General features: G+C 41.4%; 1 protein-coding gene across 2 annotated transcripts; it reads right to left on the reverse strand.

Moving 5' to 3' along the window:
- Positions 1 to 6,465: 6,465 nt before the first annotated feature.
- Positions 6,466 to 15,859, reverse strand: MRPL15 (mitochondrial ribosomal protein L15). Of its 2 annotated transcripts, none has more exons than XM_083451367.1 (6): positions 15,791 to 15,859; positions 13,558 to 13,814; positions 11,960 to 12,108; positions 10,454 to 10,619; positions 8,988 to 9,111; positions 6,466 to 6,923 (listed from the first exon to the last, which is right to left on the reverse strand). In XM_083451367.1, the coding sequence occupies exons 2-6, from the start codon at positions 13,672 to 13,674 to the stop codon at positions 6,586 to 6,588; spliced, it is 894 nt and encodes a 297-aa protein (XP_083307493.1). In that variant the 5' UTR covers positions 13,675 to 13,814; positions 15,791 to 15,859; the 3' UTR covers positions 6,466 to 6,585. The 2 variants fall into 2 exon arrangements, with proteins under 2 accessions (XP_083307493.1, XP_083307492.1); XM_083451366.1 differs by lacking the exon at positions 15,791 to 15,859 and adding an exon at positions 15,441 to 15,728.
- Positions 15,860 to 15,884: the final 25 nt, after the last annotated feature.

A 15,884-nucleotide genomic window follows, 5' to 3' on the forward strand; every position in this document is an offset into this window, starting at 1 on the left:
AAATTCCCAAGAGAAATGCTTCGGGTTTTTTACAAAATGTACTTCTTAATAATTTCTTCAACTCTTCATAGGTCATGTCCCAGAATTTTTAAATTTCTGGGCATGCCCACCACATGTGATAGAAGGTTCCTACTTGATTTTTGCACCTCCAACACATTATTGTGAGTTTTACTGATTTTTGCCAGCTTTACAGGGGTCAAGTACCACCTGTATTGCATTTTCATAAGATTCTCTCTTATTAAATAACAAGCTGTGAATTATATATTTTTTTGTCCATAATTATTTCCACTTATCAAGTTCAATCACATAGCCTGTCCTGATCCCATTTTCTCATCCCATTTTTTATTTCTTCATCTTTCAATTGCCAGCCTATCAGTAATCTATGTATTTTAGATAGTGTCTTTTGATTATTGTATATCTTTCTCCAGATTTGATAATTCATTATCAAAGCCCTGCAATCTTTTATCTTTTTCAAAGACGGCATTCAGTTGATGAAATTCTAATCAAGTTAATCCCATCTTTTTAATTTCTTCAAAGCTCTTCAATTTTGGGCAGTTTCCACCCAAAAGTAGAATGCAGATCAAGGGGGTTATTTGTTGTGTCTTACACCCTCAAAGACTGTAAATCTTATGAAGATACTACGGATGGAAGTTCAGGAGAGTAAGATTCTCATTTGTCCAGCCACTAGCTTCAAGAAACCTCCATCTTTTCCCTCACTTCATGCCCCCACCCTGAAATTCTTTTATCTTTTCGGGGCCACTAGGTGGCGCGTTGGAAGATGGCCGACAATAACATCTCTCTGACCCATACGAGGTATTAAGGGGCTGCTATGGGAAGTAGGCAGCCTTCCTAAACCCCCCCAAGGGCATGGGGGGGCCTGCCCTTGCCAGCGGTGTTCAATGCACCCCCTGATCCGAGAGACGGGGGTGTGGAACACTTGGCACAAGCCCTCGATGGATTCAGATCTTCCCGACGCCGATTCCAATCAGCGCGTGCTGGTTGCTTCAGTCTGGAATTATATTTGGACTAATTGGCGATAATGGATTGGAAGAAAGACTGAAGCACATATATCAAGTAAGGCTCGAGATAAGGACTGCTGACTAATGCATCTCTGTGACCGGGAGCGACGGATGGATAAGTAAATCTCTTGATGAATTACCACCATGAGAACGTAAGGCTGGAACGAAGGGGGGGTGGAGGGAAAAACCCTCTTAAATTCCTTCACATGATATGATTACAATAATCCTCCACCCCAGAAAGAAACAAGATCGTCGCGTTTTAAATAACATAAACAGAACTTTAAAACTGTGTGGGGAAAGGATTACAATACGAGAAGATTGAAAGGCGAGAAGGAGGAAAATTCTTATGACGCAGTTAAAAAAACATGGCGTCTCGCAAAGACAGGCTAGCAGGAGAACAGACGAGGGGGAGGAGATTCAGGAATTTGAAAAAGAAAGAAGGCTGGAATGCAAGTTGGACCTGACAGAGCCCCCGATATCGTTTGATTTATGGCTAGCCTGGGAAAAATAATGGACCGACCGAAGGCTGACAGAGGTCGCTCCTGAATAATATGAGTTTGGCAGAGCATACCCACACAGAGACGCTAAATCTTCAATCTGTTTGTGGAAACCATCAGAGACCGCAAAGAAAGGAATAAATGATAACAACAAGAAGAGAAAGAAGGTAATAAAGATCTATCCGAATCGAACTGGATGGAACTGTCGAATAAAAGCAGCAAATAAGTGATGTCTGGAGTCATCTGGAATTTTGGACTCGTGCTGAGCTTGATATATGGGTACCCCCAAAAAATTTTAAAATTTGGCTGTATAATTTGGAATTAATGTGATTTGAACAATGTGATGTGATTGGCCTATTAATAAAAAATTATTGAAAAAAAAAAAAAAAGAAATTCTTTTATCTTTTCAATCTGCTTCCCCTTTAATTAATAGCCAATATCTTTTGGAGAATTTGTAGTCAAAATGTATTTGTACACATTCTAAAACCCCTCTTTCATAAGGCACTGAAACTGAATTCGTTGCTATTTGTAAAGCACCAGCCACCAATGGACAATGACTGATTTTAAGAACACCATCCCACCATAAACTAAGTGTAATATCACCCCCTAGTGTTCTCCTTCTTTTTACAGAAGTCCCCAACCACAGCAGCATCCTCAAAGCTCTACATGCAGCTGTTGCCCACAGGCCGGAGAATGACCTCCGTTAAGAACTAAGGAATTATTCCTCTTTGTTTTACTTTTGGAAGATCTAGGAGATGATTCTTTTTAATCTTCTAGACCACTGGTCCTGTTAGCTAGGGATGATGGGAGTTGTAGTCCCAAAACATCTGGAGGGCCGAATTTGGAGATGCCTGTTCTAAAATGATGGCATTTCCTTTCAGAGTCCTGATTTTGACTGGCTGATACTCATGTTGTAGAGTTATTTTGTTTACTGGCATCTTGCTTACTGCTCATTTTAATCATTGCAACTTTATTTCCCCATCCCTCTTTATTACTGTAAGCCACTTTGACTACGTTGGGCAAAAAATATAAAATATATTTTTGTAAGATATAAAATTTTAAAATGCGTATGCCAAAGCATATGCCACAACAGAGAGGGGTTTTTTTTTGGGGGGGGGGCACAACTACCAATTATTAAAATCAGTAGTAAGCAACATAAGAGCAAAGGGTGGTATCCAGTTTAGGCTGGAATCCTAACCCTAGTTACTTGGGTGATCAGTGGACCTTACTGCTGTATAGACATAGTTTTCTTTTCTTTTTCTTCCAAGTAAATGTATTGAAATCAATGGACTTACATTATTACTAATTTTAAAGTCTCTTGATTTCCATGGGCCTACTCTTTGAGTATGGCCACCCAAGCAAAATTAACTAGGATATACTCACATACTACAAATATATTATATATAACAGTGGTTCCCAACCAACCCACCTAGACCACTTGCAAACTGCTGATGGTTTTGGAAGACAACTTCATGATTTTTCTGCCTGTTGCACCAATGCCTTGGACTCTTGGCTCTCCCTGCATGACTTGGAATTGAACTCTCACCACAGTAGGCAGTTTTAAATGCTTTATTTAAGTCAGTACAGCAACCCAACATGAGTCTACAGGTTACAAAGCCACAAGGCATTGCAGAGATATGATGCAAGGCTATGCATAAGCTAAGATGTTCCAGCAATTGCTATGTCCCCTGCAATCTTATTTTGAAGAGCAGGGCAAGTACAGCTATTTGCTCAGTTGACATCCTGGGACATGGGACTGGGCCGGGATGTGAGTACTCCCCCATAGATGCTAGAACTGGAAGGTTTCGTTTATACCAGTGCTATCACCTCCACATCCTCAGAGACAAAGTCACTGGTTCACCATCAGATTTATCCCTAGGTGCCTCCCTTCGCTGACACAGGAAAGTGCCCAAAGTGCCCCCAACCTCAGGAACTTAGGCAGTGGGCCACTTGCTCCCCACTTCTGCTATCCAGCAACAGGCTTCTCACAGCTTTCATTTAAATATACACAATGGTAGTCATTTCAAGTAGGTTCTCAGCTGTAGCACTGTTAATCTTAAGTAAAGGTAAAGGTACCCCTGCCCATACGGGCCAGTCTTGACAGACTCTAGGGTTGTGCGCCCATCTCACTCAAAGAGGCCAAGGGCCAGCGCTGTCCGAAGACACTTCCGGGTCACGTGGCCAGCGTGACATCGCTGCTCTGGCGAGCCAGAGCCGCACACGGAAACGCCGTTTACCTTCCCGCTAGTAAGCGGTCCCTATTTATCTACTTGCACCCAGGGGTGCTTTCGAACTGCTAGGTTGGCAGGCACTGGGACCGAACAGCGGGAGCGCACCCCGCCGCGGGGATTCGAACCGCCGACCTTTCGATCGGCAAGCCCTAGGCACTGAGGCTTTAACCCACAGCGCCACCCGCGTCCCTCCGTTAATCTTACCTGAAAGCAAAATAAATCTTTCTTCAGCGTTTGCAGCTTGGGACGCAAATTTTCCTCCACCTCAGGAAAATTTTAAATTATTGTGCAAATATTCCTCTTGTATACCCTGGCAGAAATGAAATCTTTCTCCAGTGGCAAGTGAGAAAGTGCCTTTCCTGTTATGGCATTCCAAGATTTCTGTGTATGCTACAAAACAGGAAAGCCAAACAGCGAATCATCCTGAACATGTGAAAAATGCACTTCGCTTTAGGTGCATTTTGGAACATTTCAGAGCAACATAGGAAAGAGTAGTTTTTAGAGAGCAGTAGGGACCTTGTTGCTAGAACCCTTGTTCCTTTGAAAAATTGTTATTGTGCTGCCTAAGATTTTGTTGGTCTCATGAGAGAATGGAATGAATAGCAAATTCTCTTCAGTGTTGCCAAACTTAAAACTTGTAAATAAAACAGTTACTATTATAAGATACCAAGAAATGTAAAAAGTGTAGTATTAGTGGTGGGCTGCTTTTCAGAAAGGCAGTGTGTTTAGCCAATACTGCCCCCTCCAATTGTAAGTCAATTACAGGATCACCTTTATAAAATAAAATGACCGGATTTTGTGGAACGTGGCTGTTTTGGCTCTTAAGGTATTGATACCATTATAATATTGGTGTCAGGATACAGCTGCCTTGTGACTAAGATGGTGCTTAATAAATAAGCACTATCCAATCAGTGCACGTCACTAGACATCTGTTTCCTGTTTTCATTCTTTCCCCATTATCATTTCATCAGAGTTTCCCTTTCACCTGAGGTTTATTTAAAATACAGCACTAGCCAAAGTATGCTGTTTTGTTTTTAAGGACACCCCCCCCCCCAGGTTGTTCATCCTACTAAAAAGAATTGAGTGGAAATGAAAAACCTATTGAGCTGAAATATACAAATAATATAACACTTTTGTCTTCCACTCTTCATTAAGATGACTAACTTCCTCTCCTACTGCCAGTTTAGTAGCTTTCCTGTTGAATGTGTCCATTTCCAGAGTACAATTGTGAATTGATTCATAAAAAAGCCAAGAGGACTATAGCACAAATAAGGGAAAGCAATAAATGTTTCCCCTCGCCCCACATTCTCCACATTAAACCAGCAGCACAGCAACAACAAGAGGTGTCACTTCTTAACCCAATAATCATCAGGATACAGAACAGGATGCTCTAAAATGAAACATGTGTTTACATTATGTGCTGGGTTTAAATGGAGGCCTTTATTTTTAGCAAAAGGTGCTACCCTAAAGAAAGATGCCTACTTTGGCACAGAAGTTACAAAAACTACATGCTTGGCACTTGGCAAGCAGATCAAAGCTTGCAATTCAAAGGGCTGCCACCATTACTCAACTAAAAAGGTTTAATCAATGAAAAAGAAGGTGTGTGTGGAACTACTGCCTGGCACTTTTGCATGTTTTTACACATAATTCTGTTCCATTTGGGGCATTAATCTGCAAGTTATTTTTAAAGCAAATTTCTGTCTAATACTTATTTAAGTATTCTTTACAAAATATTTATATATACTGTACATTTGATTCATTTAAACTACAGAGAACTGTGTTGCAACATTCTAAGAAAAGGAAGTGTGTTGGATTGTTTTAAGTTTCAACCTGCACATTGGTCTGACACACACAGATCAAATAATTTCGTACTGGGATTAACAAGGCAACATTTCTTGTGTGTCCCCAAAAAAGCTGCTCTGATTATTCAAGCAGATTTTTTTTTTAAAGTTCTTACAAAACCTGCAGATGTAACATACCCTCTTCAAGGGCATCCCTATCTCTCATACATCTGGCAGGCACACAACACAGGGCTTCTGTTATGCCTTCCCCCTGACCATGGAACTAACTCCCTGCTGAGGCATGGCAGTTTGACATGACTATTACTGAAAAACCTGGAGTTGAGCTGCTTCAGTGTAGTTGGTGTATCCACATCAACAGCTACCACAATTATACTGCATAGTAATATGAAATCTGCCTTTAGACTGAGTTGTGGCTTCTTCATATATTGAAAAATATATGTATAATCCACTTCTGTGCCATCTGGTTAGCTCCTTGCTCAAGCAGAGTTTTGTGCTACAACATCAAAAGAAGCATCCTAGTAGTTTTGACAAGTGGATCAGAGCAGAAGAGCCAGTAGAGGAAGCAGGGACAGCACCGCAGCATGCTTTAAAGCTTGAGAAAGGTGACTGTGAGGCTAGAGAAAGGGGAGCAGACAACACCAGTCAGAGGAATTCAGAGGCTCATATGTGCCAGCTGATTTGTTTTCTCTATGATGCCTACATATAGTTGCAGAGATTACTATTTTAAAACAAAATATTTGATTATACGATTCCAGAACTGAAAAGCTAAAGGATGGTGTTGTATGTATACGTACACTGTAAAGCAGATTGTAAGCAGGTGAAAAGCACATTTATTAGATACTCAGAAGGAAATCCTGATACCAATCAACTTATCTCACATAAAGGAGGAATTTTTAAAAAACAGATTATGGAACTATTATACAGTCAACATTTTATTATTTTATTTGTACTGTGACTAGCTGTGTATTAATATAAAATAGTGACAATACAGTTTTGTGTATTGAGTTCTTTTAACAGTTGCCTCCAACCTGAGCATTCATGAGCTGTAGTATTTTAGCAAGCGCTCATCTGTTGGTTTCAGAATTTTCTTTTCTGGCATGTTTACCACCCAACCTGGAGCAAGGCCAAAGAAAATCTGTCTGGGATCCTTGCGTGTGCTCAGCATTTGGAAGAGTTCATCTTTTGTAATATCTGGTAAGACATAACCATATTTCTTGGAAAGCTCTAGTCTTGCTTCTGAAATCTTCGATGGATCAGCCAGGTAGCCACGATTACTAGGATCTGTATAGTAACGGACAAGATTTTCAGGAGGAAGCATTCGCTTTGGAATAGGCTTGCCTTGTAGGAAAAAGGGCACTGGCTTGCAAAGAATACCTATGTGCAAAATAATGGAACAAAAAAATACAGTATTAGCTACTCTGACATTTGTGATTTCATTGCCGAAAGGTGGGTGTAGTATGAATATTGTGTTCTTTAGCTTACATCCTGCTGCTGAGTGAGGAATAGGGCCTTCTCTGTGGTGGCTCCCCATCTATGCAACACCCTTCCCTTGAAGGTAAGACTGACACAGTCATAGGATTCTAAGTGGATTTTAAGCACTGGCTGAAGACCTACCTCTTCCTTCTAGGCCTTTGGAGAGGAGACCAGCTACAAATTGATAGATGTTGTCAGCTCCTCTGATTATATGGTTATAAATTGGATTGGTGTTTGACTGTAAACCTCCCTAGGTCATAACTGATGGAGGGTGGTTTAGAAATAAATATTTTAATTTTTAAAGTGCCCCAAACCATATACACCTGCTATACCTCTAGTGGGGAAATCTCTTAGGAATGACATTCAAAATTCAGAATTAATCTGGAAAAGGTGCCGCTTAACTTATTTGGGCCTATTAGGTTTACACAACAACAGATTTCTGTATTGAATTCATCTATAGCAATTAGAGGATATGACGTCAAGCACAGAGATTATGAAGTCTGTTCCCTTTATTTTCCATAGGGAAAGTGGCCAAACTGGCTGGATGACGGTGAACACACTGAAGCAGAATCCAGACAAGACTGAGTTACTGGTGGAAAATGGGCCACTTGATCTGGATATGGGGAAATATGCCTGTGCTGGACAAGGAATCACATCCTCTCCATAGCTTGCAAGTACTTCTATTGGCAAAGCAACAGTTTTAAACAGGTGTGGATTGTTCTCCAGCACTGGCTGACAAATCTACTGCACCCATTTGTGATAAAATGGGTTTAGCCCCTGTCTTATGTGCCCTAATGTCTCAAGTAGTTTACCACATTGTGCTGTACATGGAACAGCCTTCGAAAACATTTTTTATTTTATTGAAATGCAGACGGCTGGACCAGACTACAGAGTTCATAAAGCACTAATCCGGGATGACCTTAATTGGCTATCCATTTGTTTCTGGTCTAAATTTGAATATTTTTTTTAATCTTTAAAGCCATAAACAGTCCAGGGTACTGTAATGCCTTCTCTATATATTAACATCAAAAGCAATGTTAACGTTAGGTAATGTCCTCAGAGGTGACATTTGACAGGGCTGAGGAAGATCTTGTTCCCCAACCCTGCTAATAGCTTAAGTAGCTGCCTACCTAGAACTTGTCTTCACATAAAGCAATAAATCTACAGGACTGAAAGGGCAAAAAGTGCAGTAGGCAAGACCCTTTTGCAGTAGTTACTTTTCCTATAGCAAAAGGAAAGCACAGAAAGGGAAGCACCTGGAATTCTATAATGCAGGCACAATAGACTAAATCCAGGAGTTCATTTGAATGATGAATGGTCTCTGATTTGCAGGCAATCAAAACACATGAAGTGTGTTGATGGGGGGGGGGGGAGGAGCAACAGAGACCCTCGTGCAATTTTAACACCAGTTTATTTATAGACATGCTGTTGAGGAAAGCATGCAGTGCCAGGGCCAGGTTTAGGAAGGGTCCATGGGCAAGATGTGCTCAGTCAGCCCACCTTGTAAGCTAACATATCTGTGTTGCTTACAAGACACCTATAACAACCATTTCCAGACAGATAACTGCCGGCCATTCATTTGCCCTCTTCTTTTGGGCTCAGCCTGCATGACTGTTCAGAGGGCAGGAAAAGTACTGCTCCCTCCTCGTCTTGTTCCAGCTGCTGCTCACTCAAGCAGCAAGAGAAAGGCGATAGAGCAGCAGGGGCAGGGGGATCCATGTCTTCTGAATGAGCTCCCTAGCAAGATGCAGGCCTAAGAATGCCAACCCTTTACATCAGCCCAGCTAAAATGGCAGGTGAAATTCTGCTCATAGCTCATTTCTGAGTTTTGTTGTTGCTGAAAAATGCAAGGGTTGCCCTCAAGAACCATCTAAAAGACTAGCTGTATATGCTGATAAAGAGCTGCGATGAAAATAAACACTGAAACTGAACACTTGGACAGACAGAGGCAGTGAGAATTCTTACCCACACTCCTTGGATCATAGAAGGCTGTAGTAATAACGCCACCATTTTTTTCAATAGCAGCAATGGCGAGTTCAGATGCTATCTGCACTTCAATATTAATTTTTGCTGCAAATGTATCGGCACCCTACAAGTTCACATGAAGAGTGGTTAGGTCACATAAAGATCAACAGGCTCATATTATTCAGCTATCGTGCTCTATAATGTGCAGCAAAGAACTGAAACCCTTTTATGGGTCTCAGACGTTCAAGTGCATGGAATATAACATAATTTTCATTACTCTTCATCAAAAGAGAGAGAGCAAAGGATACCTTATATTGGTATCCAAACCAGTGTAACTCAAACAGAAAGAAATTTTCCCATCCCTTCTTCCACTTTGTTTCCCTTCAAAAATCCTCTCCTGAGAGTTGGGGATTTGTCTTGAGAAACATGGGGTAGGCTCTAAGCTGCTGTTTTGTGGAGCCCAGTTGAAAATATGAAATAGCAATCCTGCTGCACTCAAGATCGATGCTCAGTAGGGTTCACCACTTCCTTTCATAATTAGAATCACAGAAATTATTTAGCATTTGCCATTACAACAGAATGTAGAATTTCATCAAAAACATCTCCATATAAAAAAGACTGAAAACCTATTTGCTTTGAACTATTCACGCCAGCAAGTCAAGCTGACAGGATGCAATATTTGCTTTCACAGAAGTAGCTGTAAGACTAGAAAAAATCATTTGGCTGCTTTCTTCTGCTATTTAGAAGTAGACTCCTTTGACATACAACAAACAGATTTTGAAATTCTCTGGAGTTTCAAAAGCAGATTGCTTTTGCTTTGCAAATCCAAAATGCCATATGGCCCAGGAATGAATTACATCTTTGGACTCTGAATTTATTTTTATAATGTTCACCCACTTGGCTGCATTCATCTCTGGAATCTATGTTACATTTAAAAAACTTGTGTGCAAGACCTGACAACACCAAGAATTTTGATCAAACAAACTAGGATTTAACTTTCATCTATTTTTCCATGCTTTCCATTGTTAAAATAATCTGATTTAAGAATGTGCCTTACCCAGCAAAACAAAACCAAGCAATCTGATAATGTATACTGCTCTCTAGTGGAGTGATACCTACCGTATTTTTTGCTCTATAAGACTCACTTTTTCCCTCCTAAAAAGTAAGGGGAAATGTGTGTGCGTCTTATGGAGTGAATGCAGGCTGCGCAGCTATCCCAGAAGCCAGAACAGCAAGAGGGATTGCTGCTTTCACTGTGCAGCGATCCCTCTTGCTGTTCTGGCTTCTGAGATTCAGAATATTTTTTTTTCTTGTTTTCCTCCTCCAAAAACTAGGTGCATCTTGTGGTCTGGTGCGTCTTATAGAGCGAAAAATACGGTACTTGTCTTCATCTATTAAAACAAAAACAAAAAAACAGAACATGTCCAAAACTAAATGGCTTAAAATATCATGCATTACAGACCTACCTCCTCCACAAGTTGGACACCATAATCTCTTTTGAGTGGCTGTATTGTTACACCTCTGGCATTTACCAGCTGCGTGAGGTCTATTGGTTGTGTGGGGTCAACTCTACCTAAGTCAATCAGGTACTGTAGCCTTTTGAGAGTGAGAGGCGGATACTGGCGCCTGAGGCTGTACAAACAAAGGAAAACTGTTTTAGAGTTTCAGAACTAATGAGAATATACTAAGCACAAAATGCACTGCAAAGCTCCTCCTGTGAAAGCCTCACCGAAGTGAGTGAAATCTGCTCTACTACTGGATTAAGTACAAAGGGTGCAACCCAAGATATCCATCACAGGGAGGTTGCTGGACTATAGTACCTTTAATCCCACACTACTGAGAATCCGACAACTTCTGGGAAGTACCAGGTTCGCTATCCCAATCGTACCTGGAAAGCAATCCCACTGAATTTTATCATTGTTGTGTGTTTTTTAAAATAAAAAACATATTGGTTGCAATGAGGCATGAGCGAAGGGCCGCTTGAACTGGGGTGGAGAGATTCTCACTCCATACACACTATCTCTTGCATGAACAAGGTAGGTTTTCTGGACCATGGATGGTCTCCGCACATGCCAAATATTCACATACTGTCATAGAAATTTGGCTTCTTGTTCCTTCCTTATAATTGGATTCCAATCTACTTTTATCATGTTGCTGATAGCATTATTAGCAGTGTTCCTTGACTCTAGCTGCAAAAGATTAAGCTGTGCACCAACTGATTTCACTTCTGTACACAACCAAGTACAGTGCCAGATTAAAACTGAGTAGGGTTCTGCTGTTGAGTGCAATGCACCTCATCACCTGTTATGACTGGCGCATCAAGACAACCCCTACTTCTATCTAGGCACCTCAGGTCTGATTTGTGATTTGAGAATGGCAGAACAAATAGTAATTTGAATCAAAAGAGCATTTTGCTAATCCTCTTTCCTCTGTGAGAGGCTGGAAAATTAAATCATTAGTTTCTTTTTCATTTCTCAACAATTTAGGCGAAGACGTGAAAAATCTCATCTTTGTTCTGCCTTACCTTCTTAAATATATGCATGTGTTTTAAACAGCAGCGCTTTTAGGTTTTTCTACATGTCTGCATGTAGTGATACTGTACCCTGGTTTACTTTAAGAAGACACCCCCCAAAAATGAAAAATACACTGGGCTACATCCAAGTATGTTATACTCAGAGTAGACTCATGAAATTAATGGACCTAAAATAGTGCTGTGTATTGATTTTGAAAGCTGCTCCAGCTACTAACAATGGCCCCAATCTGTGTCCTTCAACTACACCAGTCTGGAGATGGTGCAGCAAAAATAATTTAAATTACCTCCTGCCCCCACCTTCTGTCTTCACTGTCACAACTGGAGGGCTCTGGATGCAGCAGTCCACCCCACTGTTCCCAGCTAGGAGTTTGGATTGTGCTTTCAATAAATTTTGACTACAGACATTTTAAAAAGAAAATGATCATGGAAGCAAACTTACTGGTGACCTTTATTGTAGCCATATTTTGGAATAACTAGATAAAATGGAGTTTGGCCTCCTTCAAAGCCTAATCGAGGACGAGTTCCTCTTCTCCATTGGCTTCTGTGAGTTGTTTTCCTCCATTGAGACTTTTCACGCCGACTCTTTTCCTAAAGGAAATAGCCAAACATCAGTTTGTTACATAACACATATTCAGTTTATTTGTGAAAGAATAGTTCTGTGACACAGGTACCCCCCTTAAAAAAAATATCATAGAAGATTGTACAATCTTGTGCACACATACTTGAAAAAAAATCCCCAATGAATACAGTGATACTTAATACTGAGTAAGCATGTATAGGAAATAAGGTATGACTTTTCGGAACACACCACAAAATAAAACCCCATTAATTTGCATAATCCACAGCAAGGTGAGTGGTGTAGAAAAGTGAGTAGGAAAGAGGCAGAGGTATGGAAGCTGTCAGATAATAGTCTAAAAATAAATCCCACAACTTGTAATGGGTTCCCTGCTACATACAGAAAAAATGACTAATGGTTATTCCACAAATCATGCTTCCTACTGGAAAAGCTCCAGCCATTGCAGCAAAAAGTCCCATGGCATTAAGACAAACTAGCATATTGTGGCATAAGATTTCGTGAGCAAGAGATTATTTCCATTTTTTTGTGTCAGCTTACTTTTAAAGTATATTGTTCCTTGCACGTACAGACTAATTCAATTCATTTCTACTATTATTTATATAAAACGTGAAGCAATTGGAATAGAGAATTTTGCATCATGAATGCAGCATAAATTAAACTTCACCTTTTCAATTAAAAAAAATCATTCCTCCCCAGATTTCATGCATTCTAACTGCTTCACTCTCCCATAAGTGACACACCATACATTTAAAGCACGCCCACCCCCTGAATCCTGGGAAGTGTAGTTTACCCCTCAGAGCTACAATTCCTATCAACCTTAACAAATTACAGCTCCTAGGATATGTGTGTGCTTTAAAAGTATAGTGTTTACGTAGCCTAGTGTTTCAGTATTTTTAGAATATGGGAATTGGACAGAATAGGGTAACAATGCTAAAAAACTATGACTGAAATATATGGGCATTAGACACTGCTCATAACTTTTTAAATATCAGTGTTTGTGTGTATATATACATATAACTGTAAGATTTGTAATTACATATGCCTCAGATGAAGCATGCTCATTCCTAGTAAATATCATGCACTATAAACTGAGCAGACTTTAAGATGCCACAGGATTCTAGGTAAAATATTGTGTACTGTACTCAGATGCAATATGACTGGGTCCAGTAAAAACATGCACACAGGCATCCTTTTGTACTTCTAAGGTCACCCCCACGTGAAGAAAATGAAGTCACACAAGGGGGCCACTTACGGGAAATAAGCTAAACGTGCCCCTCTTTTCTTCTGGGTCCCTTTAGAGACACCAGTGACCCTATCAAAAAAAGGGCAGGCGGCACTGAATAAGGGAGGGGAGGCAGGGAAAATCGCTTAGCAGCGCAGAGGCGGCCTAACGCTGCAGCGTCAAGCGAGGCAGCCGCGGAGCCAAGGCCTCCCTCCTCACCCGCCAGCTTCCAACTCACCCGACTCCGGGCGCCATCGTTCGGCCGTAGATTGACGAGGCTGACCCTGGGCAAGGTCCGCAGCAGCTCCAAGGCCTTGGCGCGGCCCCCTCCGCCTCCTCCAGCCCGCGCTGCCATCGCTCCCCCGGCGCGAGCGAAGGGCAATGAACGAAGGAGAGAGGAAGCGGCGGCGCGGCGGGAGGAGGGAGAGCCCACGAGAGAGAACCAATCAGCAGGCTCTGCGCCGGCGCAGAAACACCATCAACCCCATGCTGTAGCTGTAGAGAAAAGAAATAATAGAGAGGCACCTCTCCCGGTTCCTCGTTTTGTCTTGGTATCTCGCCCACCCTGTGGAACGCCCTGCCATCAGATGTCAAAGAAATAAACAAGTAACTGAACTTTAGAAGACATCTGAAGGCAGCCCTGTTTAGGGAAGTTTTTAATGACTGATGTTTTAATGTATTTTTAATCCATTATTATTATTATTATTATTATTATTCATTGTTTTGAGAGAGGGGAAGCACAACGTGTCAGAATTCAATGGAATGGGCATCACATCTCAGTTTGAAGGACAACGGTTCCAGACTTCGCTTCTGTTTCAGGCGGAAGCACGCTGACACCGCTGCCAGATCACAGCTGCGCTGCATTTGGATTTTTACATTTACTATATTCTGTGAACCGCCCTGAGACCCCCTGGGTATAGAGCGGTATATAAATTCAACAACAACAACAATAATACATTGTCTCCTGCAAAACAGCTGTCACTATCATTTATTTCATTTCTAAACCGCAAGTGGTTCTAGGGTGGAGTACATTAAATATAAAACCAAGCTAACCATTCCAGTGAAAACAGCAATGCAATTCCAATAAAAAATTAAAATAGAAAGTCAGTCATACCTCCATACTACAAAATCAGTAGCCTCAGCTGAAATCCTTCCTAATGTCTACCCAGATGTAACCCCACTGGGCTTTCTCCCAGGTAAACAGGGGCGGGGTAGAATTACAGCCTTACTGCGTCAAGAAACCACATCATTAAAAGCCTGGATGAAGAAATAAGTCTAGCTAGCAGCAAAAAAGCCAGCCAATGTTGATGTCAGCTGGATTTCAAGAGGCGGGTGGCATTTCAGAGCTCCACTGCTGTGAAGCCCCTTTCACCAGATGCAGAAAGGTACAATCTCACTCAGATGGTTTTATACCACTTTAACAGTCCTGAAGAGTAAGTTTACACCTGAAATGTTATTAATCCCACTTCTCTGTAGATGGGAAAGTATTCACTTATTTCAAAATGACACAAACCAACCTTGCTCATTCTGCTGATTGGGCCCTGGATTTGTGCCACAAAGCTTTGCCCAGAGTGCTGGGCACTAGCAAGCCCACCCAGAACCAAGACAGAAATAAAGAACTTGTGCTCTTATTTGTGTATGGGAGGGCCCTCCGGAAAATCTTTGTATTTGCGTGTTTCTAAACATTAAAAACAGCCCTACAGTATGCACTGTGGATGTGAGCTTAATCTGTAATGTAAAAGATTTCCCAGGTTTATTTTGATGCCATTTAGATGACTGCATACCAGCCTTAACATCTGTACATGTTAAGTGTCTTGGAAGAAGCACTCTGCTTGGTAAATGTTTTTAATATTTTCATTGAAGTTTGTAAAAAAATAAAAATAAAGTTCTGCAGTGCAAATTCCAATACAAATGCAGCTCCCTGTCTATTTATATGCTGCTCTTGAAAAACTTTACCGAGGCAGTTTTAAAACCTCTGAAATTACTCTTACATAAAGACCAGAGTTTTAAAAAGCAGGAATCCAGGCTGTGTCCGGGCTGTTCCGTTTGTTGGTAGGACGCCAATATTCTGGATTTCAATGGCAGATTAAAGCTAAGACTTTTGGTTATGTTTTTCTGTACCTCTTTTATCTCTGAAGCTTTTTTGGTTTGCCTTTTCCATTTTCTTTACGGCCACTCTACAGCAGGTGCGGGGAAACCTGGGAGGAGGACGGGGACCTGACGGTAAACCTCCAGAAGTTGCTTGGACTACAACTCCCATCATTCCTGGCTGCGGGCCACGAAGTCGGAAACCCCGTTCCCCATCCTTTTGAGAGAAGAAAACAAAAAGCGGCGGCAATAATAAACCAGAAGCAGGCTGAGCAGAAGCCGTTGTGGTGCTTTTTTTAATAAAAAAAAAACCCACCACCACCCGTGTGCGAATCCATCCCACAGAAACAAAGCAGGCGCTCGAGCGACCCGAAGAGGCCTACACGCTTTCGGGAGGGCTCCCCTTTTAACGGCCGCCCTCGCTTGCTGACGCCACACGCAAGAGAAAGGCACGCACGGGCGTGCGCTCGCTCGCCT

The sequence above is a fragment of the Podarcis tiliguerta genome (assembly GCF_965153285.1).
Source record: "Podarcis tiliguerta genome assembly, chromosome: 7".
Lineage (NCBI taxonomy): Eukaryota > Metazoa > Chordata > Lepidosauria > Squamata > Lacertidae > Podarcis > Podarcis tiliguerta.

Bases quoted from the DNA above. Each gene is read 5' to 3' on its own strand.
- MRPL15 (XM_083451367.1), bottom strand. From the start codon at position 13,674: ATGGCAGCGCGGGCTGGAGGAGGCGGAGGGGGCCGCGCCAAGGCCTTG. The intron at 12,109-13,557 runs GTGAGTTGGAAG...TATTTCCTTTAG, and splicing joins ACGATGGCGCCCGGAGTCGG to GAAAAGAGTCGGCGTGAAAA. The intron at 9,112-10,453 runs GTAGGTCTGTAA...GTGAACTTGTAG, and splicing joins GTGTCCAACTTGTGGAGGAG to GGTGCCGATACATTTGCAGC.